Source organism: Orbicella faveolata, unplaced genomic scaffold, assembly GCF_042242905.1.
Source record: "Orbicella faveolata isolate gen_17 unplaced genomic scaffold, um_ofav_v1 contig_12, whole genome shotgun sequence".
Lineage (NCBI taxonomy): Eukaryota > Metazoa > Cnidaria > Anthozoa > Scleractinia > Merulinidae > Orbicella > Orbicella faveolata.
In genome coordinates, this window is record NW_028301539.1 from 8,532,459 (window position 1) to 8,557,710 (window position 25,252).

Consider the following 25,252-nt stretch of genomic DNA (forward strand, 5'->3'; position numbering starts at 1 on the left):
GCCATATTTTCCTTTTTCCCTGAGCACAGAGCAAGTTTGAAGACTACAGCTGCTTCAGTCAGCCAATGAGAGAGTTTTGTTTTTAATTTTCCGCCCTCTTGTAGCTAAAGTAGTCTGAGAGGGTCACTTAAACGATGAGAGGCAATATGTTAGCTACGTTAATGTTGGGTGGGTTAACAAGACATGAAATTTACCACTGTTAACTTCCCACGTAGCGTCAGAGTTCAATGTTGGACCTTTCCGGTTAATCAACTGGACCCGTTAATGTAATATTTCCCTACTTGAATGTAAACACAAGTACAATTGATTTAAATCGATGCCTTTGAGTTCTTTATGTTAAAGTTACAGTGATGAAAGGGGATGAATAAACCGTTATCGAGAAAGACTCGATGGAGCCAGTGTAGTCTGAATATGAGTGTCTTACGGGGCTAATTTAACGCAGCTAGTACCAAACCAACAGATCAAAAGACTAAAAGTATTAACTGATTTTTGTGACTTTAAACCAATATTATTGATTGTGCCTAAACATTGTACCGAATTTATTGTCAAGTGGCAAATTTTCGCTTATGGTCCAACTCTGAAATTCTAATTTCGTGACAAAATACCTCAAACGCCTTTAAGACACACGCCTAGGATGATTAAGATGGAAAATAACTAATAACGATCACGGTTTATCAATATAAAAGGTTAATAACAAAACTTGAAAGTAAGAGAAGGTACTATAAATATTGCAGTGCCCACATTACACCTTTTCAATCTGTTACGTACGTGATGTTTTCATTTCCAGAAAAATACGAATGTAATATAGTGATCTAATTTTCATTTGTAGAATAAGGAGATAAGAACAATAACGACTCACAAGTCGAATTATCTTGATACATACCTGCGTTATATTTTACCGATTCAGGGGATAATCTGCAGTATTTTTTTCATTATTTCAGTTTGGATAGGTTGTGTGGCCCATGTCAAAGCGACATGCAAACCTCCTTTTTTGCCTCGAATCCCAGTTTTTGACCTAAAATGTCTCCTCAGTGCTTGCCGGAAAGGTGAATAATTCAAGTCAGTAAGACAAACACAAGCTGTGACTGTCATGTCCGGCTACAATTTTAATTTCAATTACGTAAAGAGCTTCCTAGAGCTTTTAGTTCCTTCACTTACAATGCAAGGGTGTTATACCGACAAACAAGTTTCTTCCTCCATTTACATCTTTTTATCAATTGTTTTGTCGCTAGTTACCGTAACCTACTTTCCGAAACTCTGTCTCACCTATTGAAGAGAGTACACAGATACATTGCTGACTCAGCACATTTTTATTTAATGAGAACGTTCAAAACAAAAGAATATTATCTCAAATCGTGGTTTGTCTCGCACCTGCTTTAGACTTCATCAGATAATTGCTCGAGATTGCCTCCCATCCACAATAGATTACATTCAATTTAAATGCGAAATGTCAGATGTAAAAAGGACTATGGGGGAAACCATAAAGCAACATTAGGGGACTTAAAGGCTTGGGTTTCACTAGCGCATAAGAATAGGCATTAGCCCACATACACAGCAGTAGTAAGATGTTGATAACAGCAGATTTGCCTGTTGTCGTCATTTGACCACAACTACCAGAACTCATTTGTTTTTTTCTTTATTATTGAAATTTTGAATTCCCAGTGTGGTTTAAATAACAATTGCCCTAATTAGCATAAGAAACAGAAAAACTGAAGGATTCTGGTAGTTGTAGTCGAATTATGCCATCATGCAAATCGCCTATTAGCGTCTTTTATTTGGGAAATTTCCAACAAAAGGCACTAATTATCAACATCTTACTGCGTCTGCGTATGTCGGCTTATGCTTATGCGCTGGTAAAAACCAACAACGGCAATGAAAATGTTAACGCCACCAAACAGAAGATTTAATAACCAGTAAAATTGCTGTGCACGAGTGTTAAAAGACCTTTTGTATTTCTTTGCGGTTCTCTGCAAAACAACAACGTGAAATTACCAAGTTCTGGATATTTTCAGAACGTGAGTTACGAAGACTTATTTATTCTATTTTTTTAAATGCGATTGAACAAGTTTTTAAACCGATCGATGTGCTGAACAGATCTAAATATTTGCGAAATTCAAATGGTGAATTAAATAATATACAGACTCACCCAAACGTAAAAGCGGGGCGCCTGGGCCGCATTGTTCAAAGCCCGATTAGGCTAACCCAATTTTGATTGAAAAGTTTGAGAATTTGAAAATTGAGAATTTTGAGATTTTTCAGTGAAGTTTTATATTTTTGCCTTTTGTTTTGATTTTGAATGATCTCAAAATACACAATCATTTGTATAGATAAATACTTGGGTTAACTTTTAATTTCGGGTTACCTTTAACCCAATTTCCGAACAGCCCGGCTCTGATTACAACAAATTAACTTGACATTAGCCTGCGATTCAATCGAAAACAATAAATTGGTCAGCGGTCAGCTTTAAAAAACACACGACTTCGATGAGCTATTAACCTGAGCCCACGATATGGTCCGTGACACTAGTCAACGGATACCTTGTTTTGACAGACGTCAATTGACCATAACATGGATGTCAAATATCAAAAACGTACGCCGTAAACCAGAACTTGGTATTAGTTGGAGTGTGGCCGCCATGTTGGGCGACGTCATCGTCGTCGTTGCTGCTAGCCATATTGACTATGAAAAAAGAGTTGCATGGGTTTTCGTTCCTGTGTATGCATGTGGCTCTGTTCCTATAGTTATGGTGCGTCGCTTGGCGGCTCTTCGGACCGTCGGAGCTCTGCTATAAATCCCTTTTAACTGGGCGTCGTCCTTGGCGCTGCCGTCTTCATTGCTTCAGGTCCCTTTGTAAATTGCTGCTTCCGGTGCTGCGATCGGTGATAGACATTCGTTGAGATATCTGTTACTGTTACTGTTAAGCTTTTCTTTTTTATCTGATCGCTTGTTTTCTGAAATGAATTTTTGGTGCCTTCTGTCCACCCTCATCAGAGTTGCAGTATTTTAAAAGGTTCGTTGAAGGCGGCGCTTTCCAAAGTTGGCAACTTTGCACAGCGCCACCGTCAACGAGAGGAAACCGCTCCCTCGCGCTTACTCACTGTTAATTGAAAAAAGAAAATCAACAAAACGACATCACCCGCAGGCTTGCGTCGCGAGCAGGAATGCACCTTAATAAACATTGCAACTCTGTTGGAGGTGGACAGAAGCCACCGAAAATTCAATACAGAAAAAAAAACAAAAAAAAAAAAACAGATCGGCTGACAAAAACCTTAATGAATCACTGCAATTTGACGATTTCTCCATTTTCTGGTGGTTAGCCCTTGTGCTGTAACCTTCTGTGCTTATAATGGGTGAAAATCCACACATAACGTTTATTTTAAGGATATATTTTTCTTTTCAAATTTCGATTGCCGGTATTTGTCCATGTGGTTTAACTTTACCGTAGTTAAAGAATAAGATCTAGTTGAGTCATATGCACTGAATTATTATTCAACATTCCTAATTTGGATTTATTTAGTAAGAAAATTACTGATTGGTTTTTATCTCTGCTCAAGCAGAAAAAGGTTGCCGTGAAAAGGAAATCGTAGTTGACATGATTATGAGAAGGGTTTCAGGCCCACTTATGTTTTTTGTTGTTGTTTTGTTTTGTTTGTTTCACTGGAAAAGTTGAAAATTTACATGGACATGTCAATTTTAATTTACAGCATGTAAATATTGATTTACATTCTTTGTAAATTACAATTTACATGTTAGGGTTTTGTAAAATAAATTTACAGGAAATTTACAGCTTTTAGTACAGCATGTAAATGTTCTGTAAATAGTGATTTACATTGTTTTTGTCGACAATGATCATTTGAAGAACATGTAAAAACCTGTCAAATATTTTACGCACTTTTACAGTATCTGCCTTTGTAAAAAACATGTAAATTGCTTTGCTAAACCATGTAAGAAACGTGTAAATAATTCAAGCGAATGCTGTAAAAAGTCTGGAAACGTTATGTTTGTAACCCTGTAAAAACCATGTAAATGAAAAAAGGGGGCCTGTAAGAAACATGTAAAAACCATGTAAATGAAAAAAAGGGGCCTGTAAGAAACATGTAAAAACCATGTCAATGAAAAAAGGGGGCCTGTAAGAAACATTTAAAAACCATGTAAATGAAAAAAGGGGGCCTGTAAGAAACATGTAAAAACCATGTCAATGAAAAAAGGGGGCCTGTAAGAAACATGTAAAAACCATGTCAATGAAAAAAGGGGGCCTGTAAGAAACATGTAAAAACCATGTCAATGAAAAAAGGGGGCCTGTAAGAAACATATAAAAACCATGTCAATGAAAAAAAGGGGGCCTGTAAGAAACATGTAAAAACCATGTAAATGGAAAACCTAGAAGTTGCACGGGTGCAGTGGGGGGCTGTAAATAGCCTGCTAAAAACATGTAAATTAAAAAGGGGGACCTTACAAAGGCTGTGAAAACAATCTAAATGAGATAAAGGGGGCTTTTCGAAAAACTGTTAAGACCACGTTAATGTAAAATGGAGACTCTTAGAACAAAAAGATCTAAATTTAAGAGAAGGCCTGCCTAAACCCTGCAAAAACCATGTAACGGAAAAGTGGGCTTATTTAATATAACTCTGGTGTAACGGTTCAACCAACGGAGACCGTTGAAATGATGTAAATTCCAAGTTACCGACAGGTTCGCAATCCTCTTGTAAACGGTTGGTTGGATTTTGCAAAGAAATAAATGATAAGTTACCCCGGTCAGGTTAAACTTGGGGGGACGGGGGGAGGGGGAGAGAGAGAGAGAGAGGAAGAGTTGTCTCGGGTAACCGAGAACATACAAATGGGACCTTTTAAAGGCGCGTAAAGTTAAAATGTAACACCGCCCTAAAGCTCCGTAAACCTACCGTGAAACCTCCATTAAGGTGCCTTTTACGTTGAAGCATTTGAACTTCTCTAAAATCCAAGTGTGTGCTATAGTTTGCTTTAAATTGAAGTTGGGTTAGAAGGTATGCACCAAACTAAATCGCTGCATTGATTGACACCGGACTAAGCTGTCTTCTTGTGAACTTTCCGCGCATCTACAACGACAACATAAAACTAGAATTGTTACTGCACATGCAGGCGTCCCAAGCTTACGTCTCTAGAAAAGAGAAAAATTAATTCTCGGACACGTACGTATTCATTCATGAAGGACCATGAAAGCGTCACGTGTTGTGTGAGCTCAAGACGGAAAGAGCCCCGCTGACCGAGTTTGAACTGACGCGAGTTAGGTTAGGCAGGGAACCATAAGGGACACAGCCGGTCCAACGACCGTTTTCTCTCGAATGCTTTGAAACGCTGTTTTAGGCTATCTGGTGTACTTTCAAAGCTCTGTAGGTTAATTTTAGGTTACGCAAAAAAAAAATTTATCTGTTCGGTTATTCTAGAGGAGCTTGTGTATCTCGTACTTATTAGGGCTTTTTTTGTCCATTTCCCGAAAACGTTAGGACTTATCGCCTTTACGAAAATGATAGCTGACTTTTTTTCGGTACCCAAAATGACATTTTGTTTTCCTGTTTTGTTTTGTGTTTTTTTTTTTTTTTTTTGGTGATTTCTACCGTTCTGTGCTTTCATTGCCGTCACTGTTATCCCAGTCCCTTTGTAAGAGCATACCAGCCTTGTGAGTGCCCGATCTCCAACAAACAGGAATCAGCGGTCTTCATGTTAGGTACCAGGTCCTCTCGGTTCTCCCGCCATGTTTGGCAGTTCGTTGGAACTTGCATCGAACTCGAGCTCTGTTTTAGGGGCCAAAATCCACTCTACCTTCGCTTCGTCATCGTGCACGGTTTCAAGGCAAAGTTTTCCCTTACCCAGAAGCTGAAGATAGCGATCACAGGCAACAACAACAGGTAAGCAAGTTTTGCATAAATTGAACGAGTATAGTAAAGTAACGTCAAGATACGTATACATTTCGTTTTGCCTTTGGTTGTGAATGTGTCATTATCAAGGAGAAGTTACATTGCTTGTGGAATCGACTTTGTTGATGTTTACCTGCTGTGCATAAAGGGCTTTATTATCTGTTATTATCTGTTCTCGATAACCGAGTACGAGCATGCGACATTTGTTATTGGCTTATTGGCTGATGCATTCTCTTGTAAGGTTATGTTGCCCTCTGATGTGAATGCTAGTAAGCTAAAATGTAATGTGCCATCTTCAGTAGAGAAATTTTTCTTATGCTAGTGTAAGTATTCTGAAGTTACTCAAGTATCTACAGTTGTACCTACATGCAAGTTACAATATGCTACACAACTGTACATGGACATTGCACCCACTGGTGCTGATAGTAAGCTAAATGTTGTGAATTTTTCTTTCACAAAAAAAAAACACCACGATACTTTATAAAGAGGTATACATGTACCTCAAACTGTCATGAAAACTACACAGGACTTGAAAACAAAAAAGGAAGAGTAACTTGCCCAGGCAGGAAAATCTACTTGTCTTGGACGACACAGTATAGTCAATCGATTATTTCATAACAATCAATAGGAATTAGTCAATGATATCAGAAATCAATAAAAGAATTCGTCATGAGTAATCGATTGTGATCAAATTTTCAATAAGCATTATCAATTTTGCTGATACTAGCTTATCTTTTAAGCAACATTTAATAAGGAAGAAATGAACAAAGGATATAAAGTGAAATATGAAATCATGAATACAATAATTATTGCATAAAAACATAACATTGTATCTTGTAAATAGAATATTTTGCTGGCATACATGTATCGGGGACTATGTTTTGGGGGTCTTTGGTAGTGCCTTTGAAATCTACATAAAAAAGTTACAATCAAACATTTTGTTGAGGGACACAATTTTTCTACAGTTTATGTGAACTAACAAAGAGAGGCCAACTTTCAATTGATTCTCTAATGACTGATAAATTTGGTAAAATCAAATTGATAACTTGAAACATCTCTAGCATGTGAGTATGAATTTCTTTCCATTGATTGATAGCACTGATAACACTTACATTAATTTCAATTTATTGATTTATATCAATTTATGGATCAATTTCAATCGATTGCCTTACCCTGGGATGACCAGACAGCATTTTAGAGACCTGTTACAGCTGTACATTTTACTTGTACGAAATTGGGCTCTTACCAAATACATGCAGGTTTCATGTGTCATGCATCTGTTCATTCATCTGTAGCAAGGCAGGAAAAAAAATTGTAAGTCACTTGCCCACTGGGCCAGTCAATTTCAGTTTTCACTTGCCGCCATTTAAATATTGGTTGCCAGTGTGATGGCCAGTAAGGAAATCAGAGGACAAATGCGAATGAAGTAGGCTCGGATTCCTAACTAATTCTTGCTTTCAACCTAATAATTAAGTAATCTTTAGGTCTTAAGTTTTGAAATGGAATGACTGGAAATTATCATTTATCAAGCTGGCATTTTTAGTCAGACTCACAAGACTACTGAGGCTACATGGTAATTTCACTTGCCCACCGGGCCACTGAACTTCTATTTTCACTTGCCCAAGAGCAAAATTTACTTGGCTGAGGAAGTCAGACCTGGTTTTTTCCTGCCCTGAGTAGATCACAGATAACACCAAAATGTGGTAAAAACAAAAAATATTCACATAACCCATTACCAGAGTGTGTCACAGAATCTGTGAATTTTTCAGGCATGTGTTACTGATGTTCTTACCACATTTTGATGTCTTCTGTGATCTATTACTGAACAGATGTGCGACAACGTAGAATCTATCTGCTTCGTAATACGTAACAAAGAAACAAAAACAAACATTTATGACATCAGCTGTACCTTTGTCCACCAATAGAGCATAAGTGCGTGTAAGAAACAATCAAATTGTGCCTGCAAATAACTTGACTTATTATTTAAACATTGTTTGATAGGAGTTTGATTTATTGTGCATGAATATTACGATGTAGAAGATAGTGAACATTGAATATTTACTGCCACACATTTTGAGTTTAGTTCTTCTACATCCTCTGACATTCAGTGCCTTCCAATCAGAGATGCAAAGTTTTTGTCACACAGTAGCTACAGATGTAGATGTAAGATCTGTTTGATTGATGAATATTCAGGGCTCAAAATAATGGCCGGTCAATGGGCAATGTCTGGCCAGAATGGTGACTTGACTGGCTAAAAACTTCACTCACCGGTCATGTTGACCAGTCATGTCATGTTGAGACGGTCACGTTGTTCATTCTTGAATAAACAACCAAATCCCCAACTGTAAATCTGAGAGTTTTAAATCTCTTTTTTATTATGACCTCTAATGAAAACATACACCAATGCATACATGTATCTGTTCGAACGGCTAAAGACCATTCACTTGCTGTTTGTCATGCGTTCAAGATCAATAGGAATGCCATTCAAGTGACTGGGGTTAAATCCGTTCAGAAAAATATTAAGCCAATTTTTAAATGGTCTAGCAGTGACTGGAACAAACAAACTCTATTTGTGGGTTTAATTTGGCTCACATTACATGTACTTGATTTTTGCATAAATATCCTGACCGGTCAGAAACGAGACGTGACAGGACTAAAATTACTTTGGCCAGTCAACATGACCGGCTACAGTCCGATTTCAAAGGTCACAGTATAAATTGGAATGATAACAAACAAAATAATAACTCCAATGTAAAATTCACTGATTGATATCATACACAGAATTTGCTGATTCATACTCAGACATAACTTATCTTATTTAACGAAATGTTTTATGTTACTTGTAGGATGAAGTAAAATTGAGAGTGGTCAATACATGCATACTCCTTGGCATTGATGCTTGATCAGGAAAAAATCAGCCACTGAGAAGTCTACAGTACTTATGACTCTATAAGGGGTCCAAGGCCCATTTCTTGAAGGCCCTGGAAACTTTTCGGGCCCACAAAGCCATCTTTAATTGATCTGTGTCTAAAAACTAAGAGCTGTATATGCCTGAAACTTCTTGTGTGAAGGAAACCTCTGTTCATATTGAGAATAAGCGATTAAAACAGCTCTGTAAGCATAAGATTTCAGATTTTGGTATGGCTTTCTGGGTGCGAAAACTTTTTGGAACCTTTGAGAAATGGGCCCCTGGTGCATTACAGTCTAACATGGTGACCTTCAACACTTTGATATGCTCTGGCAGCTTTCTGGTGTAAATTCAACCACTTTAAACATTATTTTTTAATGCTTTGAAGTATCACCTACACTGTACCTGTGTTAGTGAATTAGCATCAAATTTAAATATCTCAGATTGCTAGGTTGATACTTATTGTTCAATACAGCAGCTATAAGATTTCATCATAAAAAGAAAAGGCTATGTTTACATACATGTAGTACCAGAACAATAATTTATTAACTTATGATGTGTTATGGGAACTATGGTACTAGATAGGCCTTTCAATTTCAACAGGCCCCTATGAATTATTTTTTACAGTACAGTTTTTTTTATCACAAAAAGAAAAAGTAAAATTTTGAATATTGTTTACAGTGAATGTTTTGTCAGGGGTCCAAAATGTTTGTACTGTTTGGATTCCGTACAGTTTTGGAAAAAGAAGGAAACTGTGACTTTGTAAACATAGCCTAAAAGATGTCAGAAGCCTTGTTTTATGTTATGCAATGTAGTATTCCTTTGGCATGAATGTTTTTATGATGAATTTAAAATGTCAACGTCTATCTTGTGGTAAATGTTTTTTCTCCCTATTTTCTGTTATTTCAAAGGAACAATTCACTCTATGAAAAAAGTTGATCAATACTTCACACTTACATTGCAGTAATTTTCATAATAAGGTAAAGGTAAAGTCTGCATACGAGCCACGTGGCCCAACAGGCTGGAGCTTATCCTGCTTTCTGTAGCAGGAAGCAACTAGGACTATTTCTGCTCCCCCTAGATGAGATGCCAGTCCATTGCAGGGTTACCCCACCATTAAATTCGCTGCTACCCACTTATACACCTGGGTGGAGAGGCACTGAGAGTAAAGTGTGTTGCTCAACAACACAACAGAACATACCTGCCTAGAGCTTGAACCTGGATCGCTCGATCAGGAGTTGAGCGCACTACATGTAACTACGAGGCCATGATGCCTCCCCCATTTCTCATTATTAAGGCCAATTTAATCCTACATTAATTACTTAGTAAGAAAAAACAGTTTATTCATTCATTTTATGACAAAGGTATTATCATTATGTTGTATTTGACTTTGTGGATTTAGTATATATTTAAGACAGGTATCCATTCGCAAACAATTTTAATTTAGTAATACACCTAAATTGCAAAATTTTCACTAGTTGTAGCTGACAACAGTATAGTTCTTAATCATTTTATTATTTATGAATTAAATAGGGCTCAATATGACATGGTTTCGCACAATCTTGAAAAGGTCTTGAATTTTAGTAGTCTTCTCGAAAAGTGCTTGAATTCGGTTAAAGGAGCTCAGTCATGGTATTTTAAAATATTTTGGCCATGCACAAAATTACATTTAAGTCATCTTGTTATGGATAGATAGAAAAGAAAACATGTTTTATTTGTTGCAATGTATACATTGTAAACCTTATTCATGGCATATGAAAACTATTTGAATTTTACTGAGTTTGTTCTGATTGCAATAAATTTCTGATTCTGTATAAATTTGCATATTTTCTACTATTATAATTAAGGTCAACAGATTTGATTACAATAAAACAGTACATTCCATGCATTTTTCTTCAAGTTATTATTTGCAAGTCATTTATCGTACAGGGTTTCTGCCTCCCTTTTTCGATTTCCATGTTATTTAGAGGCTCCCTTTTTCCATTTACATGTTATTTACAGGCTCCCTTTTTCCATTTACATGTTATTTACAGGCTCCCTTTTTCCATTTACATGTTATTTACAGGCTCCCTTTTTTGATTTACATGTTATTTACAGGCTCCCACCTTCGATTTACATGTTATTTACAGGCTCCCTTTTTCCATTTACATGTTATTTACAGGCTCCCTTTTTTGATTTACATGTTCTTTATGGGCTCCTTTTTTGATTTCCATGTTATTTACAGACTCCCTTTTTCGATTTACACGTTATTTACAGGCTCCCTTTTTCGATTTACATGTTATTTACAGGCTCCCTTCTTCGATTTACATGTTATTTACAGGCTCCTGTTTTCATTTTCCATGTTATTTACAGCCTCCCTTTTTTTATTTACATGTTGTTTACAGCCTCCCCTTTTTTATTTACATGTTTTTTACAGTATTATGGCACTCTCCCTGTATTAAATTTACATGTTATTTACGGGTTTCCAGGTTGAATCACAAGAAATTTACAGTATTTGCAGGAACCGTTTACATGTTATTTACATGATCTTAGCCCTTTGCTTTGAAACATTTACAGTGTTTTCTTTATCATTTACATGTTTCACTTAAAATATTTACATGTTTCACTTAAAATATTTACATGTTATTTACATGAAACCTCCAAAACATGTTAAAGGGGAAAAATCATGTAGATTATTCTTTACAGTCTTTTTTTTGGTTATTTACATGTTAATTACATGTTATTTACATACTCTGTAAATTTTCAACTTTTCCAGTGACGTTTGTTTGTTTGTTTTTTTGTGTGAAAAAATTAAATAATTAAATAATAAGAGTGCTCTAAAGTTGGGGATCACCCAACCCAATTTTGAATTATAAGCATTTAAAGCTTAAACTTAACAAGGATGGTAGTATTGATACATTAAAGTAGAAGAGCTAAAAAAGCAGCAAACTATTGTTGGCCACCTTAAAAGAGCAGTATATTAAGCGGCCATTTCTCCGATGTGCGAAGTTACTTTTAAGTCGAAGAAATCTCCAAGTTATCAGTATCTAAGTTAGTAGAGGACTGTGTAAGATTAAAGACAGATTGTAAACTGCGAAAATTTGAAAGTAAAATGCCCGAATTAAATTTCTGACTTAACTCAGAATAATAGCTTTTATTGTTAGGCCGTTCGAGTGGACCCGTTGCTGTCCTCGATCCTCTCACCAGCTTTACAGAGGAGCAGTCGTCGAAATTCTCGCCTAAAGAGGGGATTCATTCCTGCAGATGAAAGGATTTAGGGTGCATGACATATTGACGAGGAAAGTACATAACAACTGGATATCTCGTGGCATTCTGGCTATGACATGGAAGCGCGCTAAAATGGCAATGACCCACGCGGGTATCCAACACAGCATAAACGCGAAAACGATGACAACCAGAGATCTGCAAATAAGAGTTTCATGTGTGCTGACCCCCGTCACATCCCGATTGTTGCTTGGAAGAGATTGTAACACTCCCATATTGTATTTCCGGATGTGTTTTGAAACCTTCCTGTAGCTGAATACAATAACAATTAGCGGGAAGAGTAAAAACAAGCCAACGACAAGAAAGTAACGGACAATGTTGCCAAATTCTCGTAGATGTACGTTCATGCACACTGCATAGCCAGGCACGAAGTGAAAATCTTGTAAGCCCGTAAGACGCACGGTCAAAATGTAACAGGCAACAAACATCCACGCCGAAACGATTAAAATGAGAGATTTTCTGTTCGGAAAGAATCTCTTATATTGTTGATCCGACCTGCATATTCTCACATATCTGTTAATGGCCGTCAAACCCATGGTAATAGGTGAAACATAGACGACAAATTGGGCCATGAAGGCGTGCATCTGGCAAACTGTTCCTCCAAAAGGCCATCTGCCTGAAATAAGCACCCCGGTAGCCAGAGGCATAACAAAAATGGCGGACAACAAATCGCTGATGGCCAAAGCGACATTGTAGACGTTGGTCGAGGTACGAAGTCTTGTATTTCTGTAAACAGAGATACAGACTAAAACATTTCCCAACAGGGATAACACATTTAATAAAATCATAAAGCTGGCTTCCAAGACGGTCCAAAAAACACTTCGTAAGTTAAGCTCGTCAGCCATACCGCCAAAAAAGTTAGAGTGAGTTGCAAAATGACATTGTCTTCTTTGTTTAGCAAGTCGTGATCACGTTCGGTTGTCAAAGAAATCATATGTGATTAAGTTTTGACGGACTGTATGTGTACAAAACACATCAATCTCTCATTTTAGCTGTTATTTTGTTTGTTCGCAAAGAAACAAATTAGTTTGATATGTGAAAGAGGTAGTAAATATTTTTGCCCACAAGACCTCCGGGAGTCGAGTTTTTGGAATTAATGCTCTTTCAACATATCTGAACGAAAAAAATTGTATTTTAGAGTTTTTTTTTTTTTTTTAAAGAGGCGAGAAGCAACAAAATTTTACATAACTTGAACTTCAAGGCGTTATCCGCTCAAATCAGCTCCGCTAAAAGCAGATGGTTTCGAACTTTGTTGTTGTTGTTGTTTTTTTTTGTCGAAATCCTGAGCGAATTTTGTAAATTTTTTTAGATATTTCAATGCATCTTTAGTTTTCTTTTTCTTTTTTTTTAACTTATTTACTTGAGGAAGGTACTCGAGGAAGCTGTGGCCTTAAGGCTCGCTCACTCGTGTTCCTTTATTGCCCTAAAGAAACTCAGAAAATGCTTTTCATTTCTAAAAAAGCTAATTGCAAATCAATTGGAGGATAAAATTTTGAAATGCCTTAAGTACTTCCTGTTCTCTGAATTACAATTAAGAACTGATTCATAGCAAAATAAGAACTTTAATTCGATCATACTTTTAAAGGTCATTTGAGAACCCTCTAGGAAACTTTGTTTTCAAAATGGCAGTAAGAGGAGTAAACGTAGTTTCTATATATGCCTGATTTTTGTGAATGTATTCTCAGGGCATTAAGTCATCTCTGAATATTTAATTTTTGAGCGCAGTAACCTTCAGGATCCCTAAACATCTGATACAGAAACCACTTGGAAAGTGATTATCTTATTCCCTTAGCAAAAACAAAAGTTGCTCAATGATACAAGTGAAAGAAAGTAAAAGAAGAAACACGGAAGAGCATCTAACGATGGTTTTAGGATATCTGATATTTCTAACAGTCTCCTAGATTTAACGATCTCGATCTTACCATTTCGTGAAAGTACAAGAAGAAAGGCTTTTGTTAGGGTTACACGTTAGCTAGAGTTTATAAAACAATTATATAGCTATTGTATCAGTGTTATTTCCCTACTTTAAATTGTAGCAAATGTTTTGGCTACAATAATCTATTCAAATGGTTGCTTGGGATTTTAACCGGAAAGATAGAGTGTTACGAAAAATTGTCTAAGTCTAGTTCTAGAGCAATCTAGAACCTGAAGTCATTCAGCCGTGACCAATTTGTATAAGAACATTCCAGAACATTCTGATCCTTATGTAATTACTCAGATTAGAAACTGTGTCAAACTACTTAACTTAGTTCCAAATAGAAGTTTTTAGAACTTTAAGCCTCATGTATATTAGAGCGAGCATTTCTTCTGTGAGAGAGATTGATTCAAATTTGAAGAAGCTTAGTGCTGTAAATTCGCGAAGTTACCTTACGGAAATAAATTAGTTTGTTGCTGTTACCAGCGATCCTGAGTTCTGTCTGGAAACAACCCTGCTCTGCAACGATACTCGTAACATAGAGAGAATATTAAAATAAATTAAATCACGGGAGGTGATAAGTGGAAAGATAAATATCACTTTTATCTCATGATTTTAATAAATTTAAAGCATATCGAAATTCCATCATAAACGGAAGGTAGTGGCATGAATAATCGTACAACAATTCATAATAGGGTGGTTAATAAATTGTCATATCGCACTTCTTAAAATAAATACCATCGAGCCGTAAAAGCCACCAACACAGCACATTAGGGCTTATTACCATATACGTCATACTCTGAAAAATATCGCATGAAAACATTTCGGGATTCGCGTTTCATCATGTTTAAGAAATCGTCGTTTTTGTTACTACATCTTCCTTAAAACCACAGTAACCACTTAATAAGTTACAAAGCTCATTGTTTATGAAATAAGTGTTTTTCCTTGAAGAAAACTGAACGTAGCGGTTGACATATTCGATTCAAGATTAACGTTGCAATTCAATTTTACGATTTAGGCATCAAAATTGTAAGAATATTTAGTAGCGTATGCAGCGCTCCCACACGCCTTAACTAAAGGCGACGAGAATTAATAATACAAGTAACATCTTTTTTCTCTAGAAATAATACTTAACATGGTAGCCTGAAGATTTTATCTCAGTTGGTTCGAGATACTTCTGTTAAAATTTCATTGGAAATTTCATAATCAGAGGTGGAATAAAAGGGAAAAATTTACACGCAAGCGTTCAATAAAATGCAGGTTATTTCATAACTTACAGTATTGTTTGCATGTGGTACTTTGAAAGACTCCCAATGAGACAGAATTGTTGCTAAGACGCAGAAATTTTGTGAGGAGATTAAAATTCTTCAAAACTACATCTGCAGCGGATATCCTTAGTTTTTCATCTGTAAATATTGATTGAAGAAATGTTGCGCTGTCCCTGTTGAGCTGACCATAGACTCTGCGTGATACAAATTATATGTCACAATTCAAGTGGCCATCATTCAATGCTGAACAAATCCTAATCGCTTGGCAAAGCCTTAAATTTTTGTAAGTGCCTTACCTGATGTAAGCCAAAGCATATTGGAGCATATTCACAGACTGCAACGCATAAACTATCATCAACATGTAAGGGGATGGAAATTTGACCGTTAAATACATGGATCCTCTTTCAAATTACAATTCAAGTGGCCATCATTCAATGCTGAACAAATCCTAATCGCTTGGCAAAGCCTTAAATTTTTGTAAGTGCCTTACCTGATGTAAGCCAAAGCATTTTGGAGCATATTCACAGATTGCAACGCATAAACCATCATCAACATGTAAGGGGATGGAAATTTGACCGTTAAATACATGGATCCTCTTTCAAATTACCTTTGTCAGATGGATCCGAAAGATGGCTCAAACGTCTGCACTATTTGTGGGAATATTCATCAACGTGGGTGGAAACACAATGGTGAATCTACTTTGACAAAACCGCATTCAAGAACTCAGTACGTGAGCCAGCACAGCTTGGAAACGTTGCATTGAGATGCGAATTGCGATTATTTGTCTTTCAGACAGATGCAAAATAATAGACACACAAACTGCTGACATCCAATCAACAAAAATATTAATAGCAAACTCGGTACCAGGGCCTTTGATTAATTCTGTGGTTAGGCTGTCTGGCCGATAAATGCCAAGTACACGACATGTTTGAAGGTTTAAACAAATTTACATGTTTTCCACTCACATCACCTGCTCCAGTCATCAATTTCGTGTGTTTTCAAACATGCTGTGCGTTTATAAAATGGTTGGAAGAAACATCCGGTGAATTTAGGCTAAACGAGTAAATGTGTAATGAAACATTTAGATAAATTTTTGGCAAAGTTTCCAGCTTCTTTACCCATTGTATAGGGTCATTACGTGATGTTTTCAAAATAAATATTTGCCAAAACCACCATCAATCACTCATAAAACCAATGGATTCCTTTTTGGACCTCCCGTTCAGTCAAAATAAGTGAATGAAAGAGGGCAAAAACTGAAAAAGCGAGATGGCTTTTTCAGTTTTTGCTCTCAAAATATCCGGTTTTTCGAATTTGATATTTTGTTTCTGTTGCGGTTTTCATGTTTTAGCAAATAAGTAGCCGAAGCTGGGTAGAACCTATTGAATTATATTACTTTCATTCGATACGAAAATGATGAATGCCTGCAAGCTGTATTGGGAAGGGCGTTGGGTTTTCGGTTTTATTGTTTTGGTCATGTTTTTATATCCAGCTTTTCGATTTTGCTACTTTATTTCTGTTGCGGTTTTCGTGTTCAGTTTTTTGTAGTGCTCGGGTTTTGGGTTTTGGTGATAAGAAAAGCTAGTGCTTTCTCGGTTTTGTTACTTCCAGCCTACTGTTTTTTTTGTTTGTTTTGTTTTGTTTTGTTTTTTAATTATTATTATTTCCAGAAACCGCTCTCTTTAGGGGGTCTTTACTGGCCAGGTGCTAATCGACTTGGTAGCCAAACGAGTTTACCTTCAATTATTCTACACCACCTTCCTTTTTCAAAAAAATTGGATTTGTGGATATGAATCATCTTGCTTACACCTAAAGGGAAGGCGATGCCTTTTGCATGCTCAAATGAGGGTTTTCGTCTGGAAATTAAGATGATTTCCGTAGAACATTTGAGCAATAATGGCAAAAATTAAATTACCAGAAACACCTCAAGGCATGGTAATATTTTGAATACAGTTGACAAGAACTTATCAAGACTTTAACTCTCAAGCTGACCCCGCGAGAGAAAATTGAACCTGAAGGTATTCATATTTTAACTGATTGAACAGACGTTCCCCGTTAGTTAAAAACACAACAACACACGCGTTAAGCATTCTTACGAGGTTTGACAATAACTTTCTAGAGAATTCTTGAGAATTTAATCGGAGAGTCACTTGGAGAAATGAACTAAAGGGAGTTGGTTTAAATAGTATCCCAAAAGTTACCGTGCTATGAGTAGATTTTTGGTAAATAAGTTTTGCACTTATTGCTCGAACTTTGAGCGGAATCAGTCTTAACATTCATAACAATTAAGTGCCGTTTTGGAGGGAAAATCTAGCAGGCGAGGGATAAACGGAACGTAACCTAAAAACGGTTTGGCAATGATTTCAGATGAAAATATCTTGTCTTATAAGTTTTGAAAGAATTTTGAACAATTTTCGATTTCCATTAGCCAAATATTACAAATTGTAATGCTGAATTTGGAATAAAGAGGGGAACTCATTAGGATAAGTTATGTCTCCTCAGTGAAGACTTTCGAATTATGGTAAGATCAAGCAAAGCACGAAATAACAAAAAACACTTGTAAGCAGGAAAATTAATAAACAACATATACACCGAAAAAGGCAATCTGAACGCTCATATCAGAAAATGCACACCAGTGCTTCTTTGACTTTTCGCTTATCTATACGCACTTCTATTTGGAAGCACACATAAGCACAATATTTATATTGGTAGGGCAAAATGTAAGGTACTCCGAGCCCTATTTTTCTTATTTCCCTAAGCACAGAGCAAGTTTGAAGGCTACAGCTGCTTCAGCCAGCCAATGAGAGAGTTTGTTTCTTTTTTTTTTATTATTATTTTCCGCCACCCTGTAGCTAAAGTAGTCTGAAAGGGTCAATTAAACGATGAGAGACAATGTGTTAGCTACGTTAATGTTGGGTGGGTTAACAAGACACGACATTTACCACTGTTAACTTCCCACGTAGCGTCCGGCGAAGTTCAATGTTGGACCTCTCCGGTTAATCAACTGGATCCGTACATGTAATATTTCCCTCTCTGAATGTAAACACAAGTACAATTGATTTAAATCGGTGTCTTTGAGTTCTTTATGTAAAGGTTACAGTGATGAAAGGGCATGAATAAACCGATATCGAGAAAGACTCCATAGAGCCAGTATAGTCTGAATATGACTGAGTGTTTTAAGGAGCTAATTTAACGCAGCTGTTGCCAAAACCGAGAGATCAAAAAAACTAAAAGTATGAAATGCTTTTTCTGAAACCTCAGCAATGACAATGCTTTATTTTCTTTTCTTTCTTTTTCTTTCTTTCTTTTTTCTTTTTGCCGAATTTATTGCCAAATCGCAAATTTTCGCTCATGGTCCAACTCTCATTTCATGACAAAAAAACAGCAAACGCCTTCAAGACACGTGCTTAGCATCATTAAGATGAAAACGAACTAATAACGATCACGCGTCATCAATATCAAAGGTTAATAACAAAACTTGAAAGTAAGGGAAGGTGTTATAAGTATTCCAGTGTCCGTATTACGCCTTTTTGATCTGTTTGTACATAATGTTTTCAGTCCGAGAAAAATACGAAAGTAATACACTGATCTAATTTTCGTTTGTAGAATAAGGAGATAAGAATACTAACGACCAACAGGTCGAATTATCTTGATACATACCTGCGTTATATTTCACCGACTCAGAGGATAATCTGCAGTATTTTTTCGTTATTTCAGTATGGATAGGTTGTCTGGCCCGCCATGCCAAAGCGACAAACAACGCTCCTTTTTTGCCTCGAATCCGAGTTGTTGACCTAAAATGTCTAGAGTGCTTAACCGGGTGAATAATTCAATCAGTAACACAAACAAAAGCGGTGAATGACATCTCCGGCTATAATTTTAATTTCAATAAAGCAGAGAGCTTCTTAGAGCTTTTAGTCTCTTCACTTACAACGCATGGGTGTTATATTGACAAACAAGTTTCTTCCTTCCATTTACATCTCTTATTAATTGTTTTGTCGCTAGTTACCGTAACCTACTTTCCGAAATTCTGTCTCACCTATTGTAGAGAGTACAAAGATACATTGCAACTCAGCACATTTTTATTTATTGAGGAACGTTGAAAACAAAAGAATATTGTCTCAAATCGTGGTCTGTCTCGCACCTGCTTTAGACTTCATCAGATAATTGTTCGAGATTGCCTCACATCCACACTGGATTACATTTAATTGAAATGCGAAAAGTCAGCTGTTAAAAGGACTATGGGGGATACCATAAAGCAACATTAGGGGACTTAAAGGCTTGGGTTTCACTAGCGCACAAGAATAGGCATTAGCCCACATACACAGAAGCAGTAAGATGTTGATAATAGCAGATTTGCATGTTGTCGTTATTTGACTACAACTACCAGAATTGATTTGATTTTTTCTTTACTATTTATATTTTGAAATCCCAGTGGGGTTTAAATAGCAATTTCCCTTATTAGCATAAGAAACAGAAAAACTGAAGGATTCTGGTAGTTGTAGTCAAATGACGCCATCATGCAAATCGCCTATTAGCGTCTTTTATTTGGGAAATTTCCAACAAAAGGCGCTAATTATCAACATCTTACTGAGTCTGCGTATGTCGGCTTATTCTTATGCTTATGCACTAGTAAAAACCAGCAACGGCAATAAAAATGCTAACGCCACTAAACAGAAGATTCAATGAGCAGTACAATGGCTGTACACGTGTATTAAAAGACCTTTTGCATTTCTTTGGCGTTCTCTGCAAAACAACAACGTGAAATTACCAAGTTCTGGATATTTTGCAGAACGTGAGTTACGAAGACTGATTTATTATCTTTTTTATTGGGATTGAACAAGTTTTTAAACCGATCGATGTGCTGAACAGATCTAAATATTTGCGAAATTCAAATGGTGAAACAATATACAGACTCACCCAAACGTAAAAGCGGGGTTCCTGGGCCGCATTGTTCAAAGCCCGATTAGGCTAACCCAATTTTGATTGAGAAGTTTGAGAATTTGAAAATTGAGAATTTTGATTTGAGTTTTGTACTTTTTCGGTGAAGTTTTCTGTTTATATTTTGGTCTTCTGTTTTGATTTTGAATGAATCAAAACTACACAAACATTTGTATAGATAAATATTTCGGTTAACTTTTAATTCTGGGTTACCGTTGACCCAATTTCCGAACAACCCGGCTCTGATTACAACAAATTGACCTAACATTAGCCTGCGATCCAATCGAAAACAATAAATTGGTCAGCCGTCAGCGTTAAAAAACACAAGACCTCGATGAGCTATTAACCTGAGCCCGCGATATGGTCCGTGACACTGGTCAGCGGATACCTTGTTTTGACAGGCGTCAAATGATCATAACATGGATGCCAAATATCAAAAACGTACGCCGTAAAGCAGAACTTGGTATTAGTTGGAGTGAGGCCGCCATGTTGAGCGACGTCGTCGTCGTTGGGCGTACGCGCCCGCGATCCATGCCGCTAGCCATATTGACTATGAAAAAAGAGTTGCATGGGTTTCCATTGCTGTGCATGCATGTGTTTCTGTTCTTATAGTTACGGTACGTCGGTTGGCGGCATTTCGGGCCGCCGGTGCTCTGCTATAAATCCCTTGAAAGGTTATTTTGATAGATTCAAGGTTGCCATGTTGAAGCCGTTGTTGAAAAAGAGTGGAGCTGATCATGAACTATTTTCTAACTTTCGTCCTGTCTCGAATTTATATTTTCTATCCAAAGTTACGGAGAAAGCAGTTGCAGCACAATTAATGGACCACCTTAATGATAATGAAGGCTTATTAGAAGAATTTCAGTCGGCATATAAATCTCATCACAGTACAGAGACTGCGCTTGTGAGAGTTCAAAATGATATTTTGATGGCTATTGACAATAACAGATCGGTTATATTACTATTGCTCGATTTATCGGCTGCGTTTGATACTGTTGATCATTCGATTTTGTTATCTAGACTACAGAATCGCTTTGGTATTAGGAACACTGCTCTTAATTGGTTTCATTCGTACCTTCACTCATGATCACGCGAACAGTTTGTTTCTGTTAATGGAATTGAACCGTCAAAGAAGAATTTACCCTAGGTAAGTACCACAGGGTTCTGTACTGGGACCCTTGTTGTATTCCCTTTATACAAGTCCGCTGGGTGACATAGCCAGAAAGCATAGCATACCGTTTCATCTCTATGCAGATGACACACAGTTGTACTTGTCGTTTACGTCCAACTGTCCTAATCATCTATCAAGCTCAAAGATGGCCGTAGAATTATGTGTTAAGGACATTGGGGACTGGATGCTGCGCAACGAACTTAAGTTAAATCGGGATAAGACTGAACTTTTGGTTATTAGTTCTAAATATCGTCCACGACCACCCCTCGACTATATACGAGTTGGTGATGAAGTAATCAAGTCTAGTAAACAGGCCAGGAATTTAGGAGTTGCATTCGATCAATGTTTGGATTTCAAAGAACATGTTAAAATAACCTGCAAGAGCGCATTTTTCCGCATTCGTAGTATAGCTAAAATTAGGCGATACCTATCCCAGAGTACTACTGAGACTATTGTTCACGCTTACATAACATCGCGTTTGGACTATTGTAACGCCCTACTGTACGGTCTCCCAAAGTATCTGATTAATAGACTTCAGCTTGTACAGAACTCAGCAGCTCGCCTTGTTACCTTGACTAGAAGGCAGGAACACATCACACCAATACTAAAGAGCTTACATTGGTTGCCAGTTCATTTTAGGATTATTTTTAAAATATTGTTGTTAACTTACAAAGCTCTGAATGGACTGGCCCCTGATTACATTAGAGACCTACTGCGATTTAATATTTCTGGTCGGACACTAAGATCTTCAAACGACAGGTTGCTTGATGAGCCTAGAACAAATCTTAAAACGTATGGTGAAAGGGCTTTTTCCGTGGCGGCACCAAGGCTCTGGAATAAACTACCCCTCCAGATCAGACTTTCATCATCAGAGGCAGTTTTTAAGGCTAATCTTAAGACTTATCTTTTTAAGCGTGCATTTGATTTGTAGTTTTTACTTTTTATTTGTAGCCTAATTGTATTATATAGCGTATTTAATTCTTAGGATTTTAGGTTTTTAAAGAATTAGGATTTTAATTTTAAAGTATTGTAAAGCGCCATGGACAATTAGTGGAAAATGGCGCAATATAAATGTATATTTATTATTTTTTTTTTATTCCACTGAAATAGTACCTGCACTGAGATTTTTGTGAAACTTGGCCTATTGATTGTTTATATTATCGGAACTTAAATTTTGAAATAAAAATGAGGGGTTGCCATGTTCGTTTAGGAGCAACAGCACCTTGTCTATACCGATATAAATCCTGATAATAGCACCATGATTGTAGTCACGATTGCTTGCTAAATTCACGTTTCAGGCGATTGCTTTTTGTTCTACACTGAGAATTGGTCCACAGAGAAATTTATTACTCAATTCAAAACAACAGAAAAAAATGATAGGTCACCATATTCATTTGCGAGAAAATGACGATTTACCTCTATGGCGAGGTCCAGCTGTAAAGAAAAAGCCGCCATTTTTTAATGCGCGCGCACTAATCACGCATGAAATTATGCGCACTAAGGATGCGCAATGCAATACTGGGGAATGACCTTAAGCTAACCCAGAAAAAGGTAGAATTTTGATTTGAGTTTTGTAACTTTGCGGTGAGGTTTCTGTATATTGTTTGTCCTTCTGTTTTGAACTTTAGTAATCACCATATAGACAAAACAAAACAGCAAAATGCATTTGTATAGAAGAAAAAGTTATAATTCGATTAACTTTTAATCCTGAGTTAGCGTAAACCGGCTTCCGAACAATCCTGCCCTGTTTCCAACAAGCTAACCTAATATGAACCCGCGATCCAATCGATAACCTGCACTTGGTCAGCGGTCAACTTTAAAAAAACACGTGACCTCGATGAGCTGTAAACTTGAGTCCGCGGATGGTCACGTGACACTGGTCACCGGATACCTTGTTTTGACAGGTGTCAATTGATCATAACATGGATGTCGAATATCAAGGAAATACACGGTAAACCAAGGCTGCATGTCTCCTTTTACTTGGAGTATGGCCGCCATGTTGGGCAACTCCGCCGCCGTCATCGTCGTCGTCGTCGTGCGTACGCGCCCACGGGCAATACCGCTAGCCATGATAACCATGAGAAAATCAACTCATGGGTTTTCTTTTCATTCCTTTATGAGTATGGGGCTCCGCTTGGCGGCCCTTCGGCCGCCGGAGCTCCGCTGTTATTCAACATTTCTAATTTGGATTTATTTAGTAAGAAAATTACTGATTGGCTTTTATCTCTGCTCAAGCAGAAAAAAGTTGCTGTGAAAAAGAAATCGTAGTTGACATGATTGTGAGAAGGGTTACAGACCCACTTATGTTTTTTTTTTGTGTGTGTGTGTGTGTGTGAAAAAAAAAAAAAATAATAATTAAATAATAAGAGTGTTCTAAAGTTGGGGATAACCCAACCCAATTTTGAGTTATAAGCATTTAGGAGTCCCTGTCCATAAAAATGGAAAATAACTCGGCAAGGGTCGAAAATTCGATTTCGCTCATATTTTTATGGTAGATAGGCTAGGGCATGACAAAAACTACTGGATAGTTTTTTTGGCAAAATATCCTTTTATTTCAAAGAAATATGCAAATTACCAAATTCCGTTAAAATTAAGTTTCGAAGACATGTATTTCATTCACTTTAAAGTACTTCGTGAATATAATTAATTTTCACCATGTGCGAAACCTTCAAATAGATCAAGCTTCTGGTGGTTGAATTGCAGAAGGATGGTCTACAGATTCCTGTAAACATTTCTTTGGGCAAATGATTGTGAGCGACGCGAGAGCTTTTCAAAGTACGTCAAAAATGCAAGTATTTGACCATCCGTCGTCAAATTTCAATTTACGGGTTAGACGTATATTTTAGCATGCGCCACATGACTTGACCTATGTTAAGCTGAAATAGACACAGAGCTGATAATTTCGAATTGTTCTAACCTTATTTGCTGTAAAAGGCAGGTCTAAAGCCGACTTGACGTGTTTCTAGTCGATCTCTCACCATTCGTCGCACATAAAGCAGATGTTTGCTTTTGTTTACACAAGGTTAACGTCCCATGTACATCGCCTACTGTCAACCTATTATTGGTCGAATACTATGAATCTGTGACCATCTTTCTGCGCATATGAACATCACTGCATCTAAGTCTAAAACGGCTGAGTTATTTGTGGACAGTTGCTTGCTTTGCGCTGCGCCAAAATATTGCGTTTGATCGATTGCTGACCATTGCTGATAAGCGTGTCGGCGCAGCACAATCTTACAGTCGTTATTGTTCGTCATGCAATGCTGTCACGGTATATGCTGCACATTTTGATCTATTTTGTACAGAGTACTCTCAGGATAAGTGAAGCAATTTAATCATTGTTCATCTGTTTTTTCATATATATATAATAATATATGTGTATATTTATGTAATCATATTCTATAGTGTACGTGGCCTCGGTCCAAATCACGTTTGTTGTACGTTCTGATGTTTCAGACAACAGCTGATAAAGCTAGTGCCTGTACCCACTAGAATTGTAAGAAAATCGCCATAAAAAATTATAGATTAATAAAGCAAGAACTAGCTGAAATAAAAATAGGAAATCACAACGTGTCTAGTTCGTGAGAAAAACAGACTAAATTTAATTAATAATTACGTGAGTAAATAGCCCTGGCCATGCCATTTTATTTGGCGTATTTTGTTTCCTTAGTGGCGAGGCATTGGTATGTAACAGAAAATAGAGGACTGTTGTCAATACAGTCCAAAATTATCGTCAGTAAAATATTGTAAATAAAACACCTATTGACCGGTTACCTCCGCGGTCATCATTTGGTCATTCCGATAAGGGTTTCATTATTGCCTTTACCCCTATTAAGCGGCCACCCAAAATTTAAGAACTTTGTTTTGGAGAGGGCGATGGCAGATAAGAGTCTA

General features: G+C 37.0%; 1 protein-coding gene and 1 long non-coding RNA gene across 2 annotated transcripts; one reads left to right on the forward strand and one right to left on the reverse strand.

The window, feature by feature from the left end:
• The first annotated feature begins 5,411 nt into the window (after window positions 1-5,411).
• LOC149116443 (uncharacterized) lies at window positions 5,412-10,690 on the forward strand. Its single transcript, XR_016205759.1, has 2 exons — window positions 5,412-5,885; window positions 8,741-10,690. It is a non-coding gene; the product is annotated as an uncharacterized LOC149116443 (long non-coding RNA).
• A 1,261-nt stretch (window positions 10,691-11,951) lies between these two features.
• LOC110057980 (melatonin receptor type 1A-like) lies at window positions 11,952-13,889 on the reverse strand. Its single transcript, XM_020764580.2, has one exon. It carries the CDS (start codon window positions 12,909-12,911, stop codon window positions 12,021-12,023), a length of 891 nt encoding a protein of 296 aa, XP_020620239.2. The 5' UTR covers window positions 12,912-13,889; the 3' UTR covers window positions 11,952-12,020.
• Between the last annotated feature and the right edge of the window lie 11,363 nt (window positions 13,890-25,252).

What these genes read in the sequence shown, in the direction of transcription:
- LOC110057980 (XM_020764580.2), bottom strand. Translation starts at nt 12,911, where the DNA reads ATGGCTGACGAGCTTAACTTACGAAGTGTTTTTTGGACCGTCTTGGAA.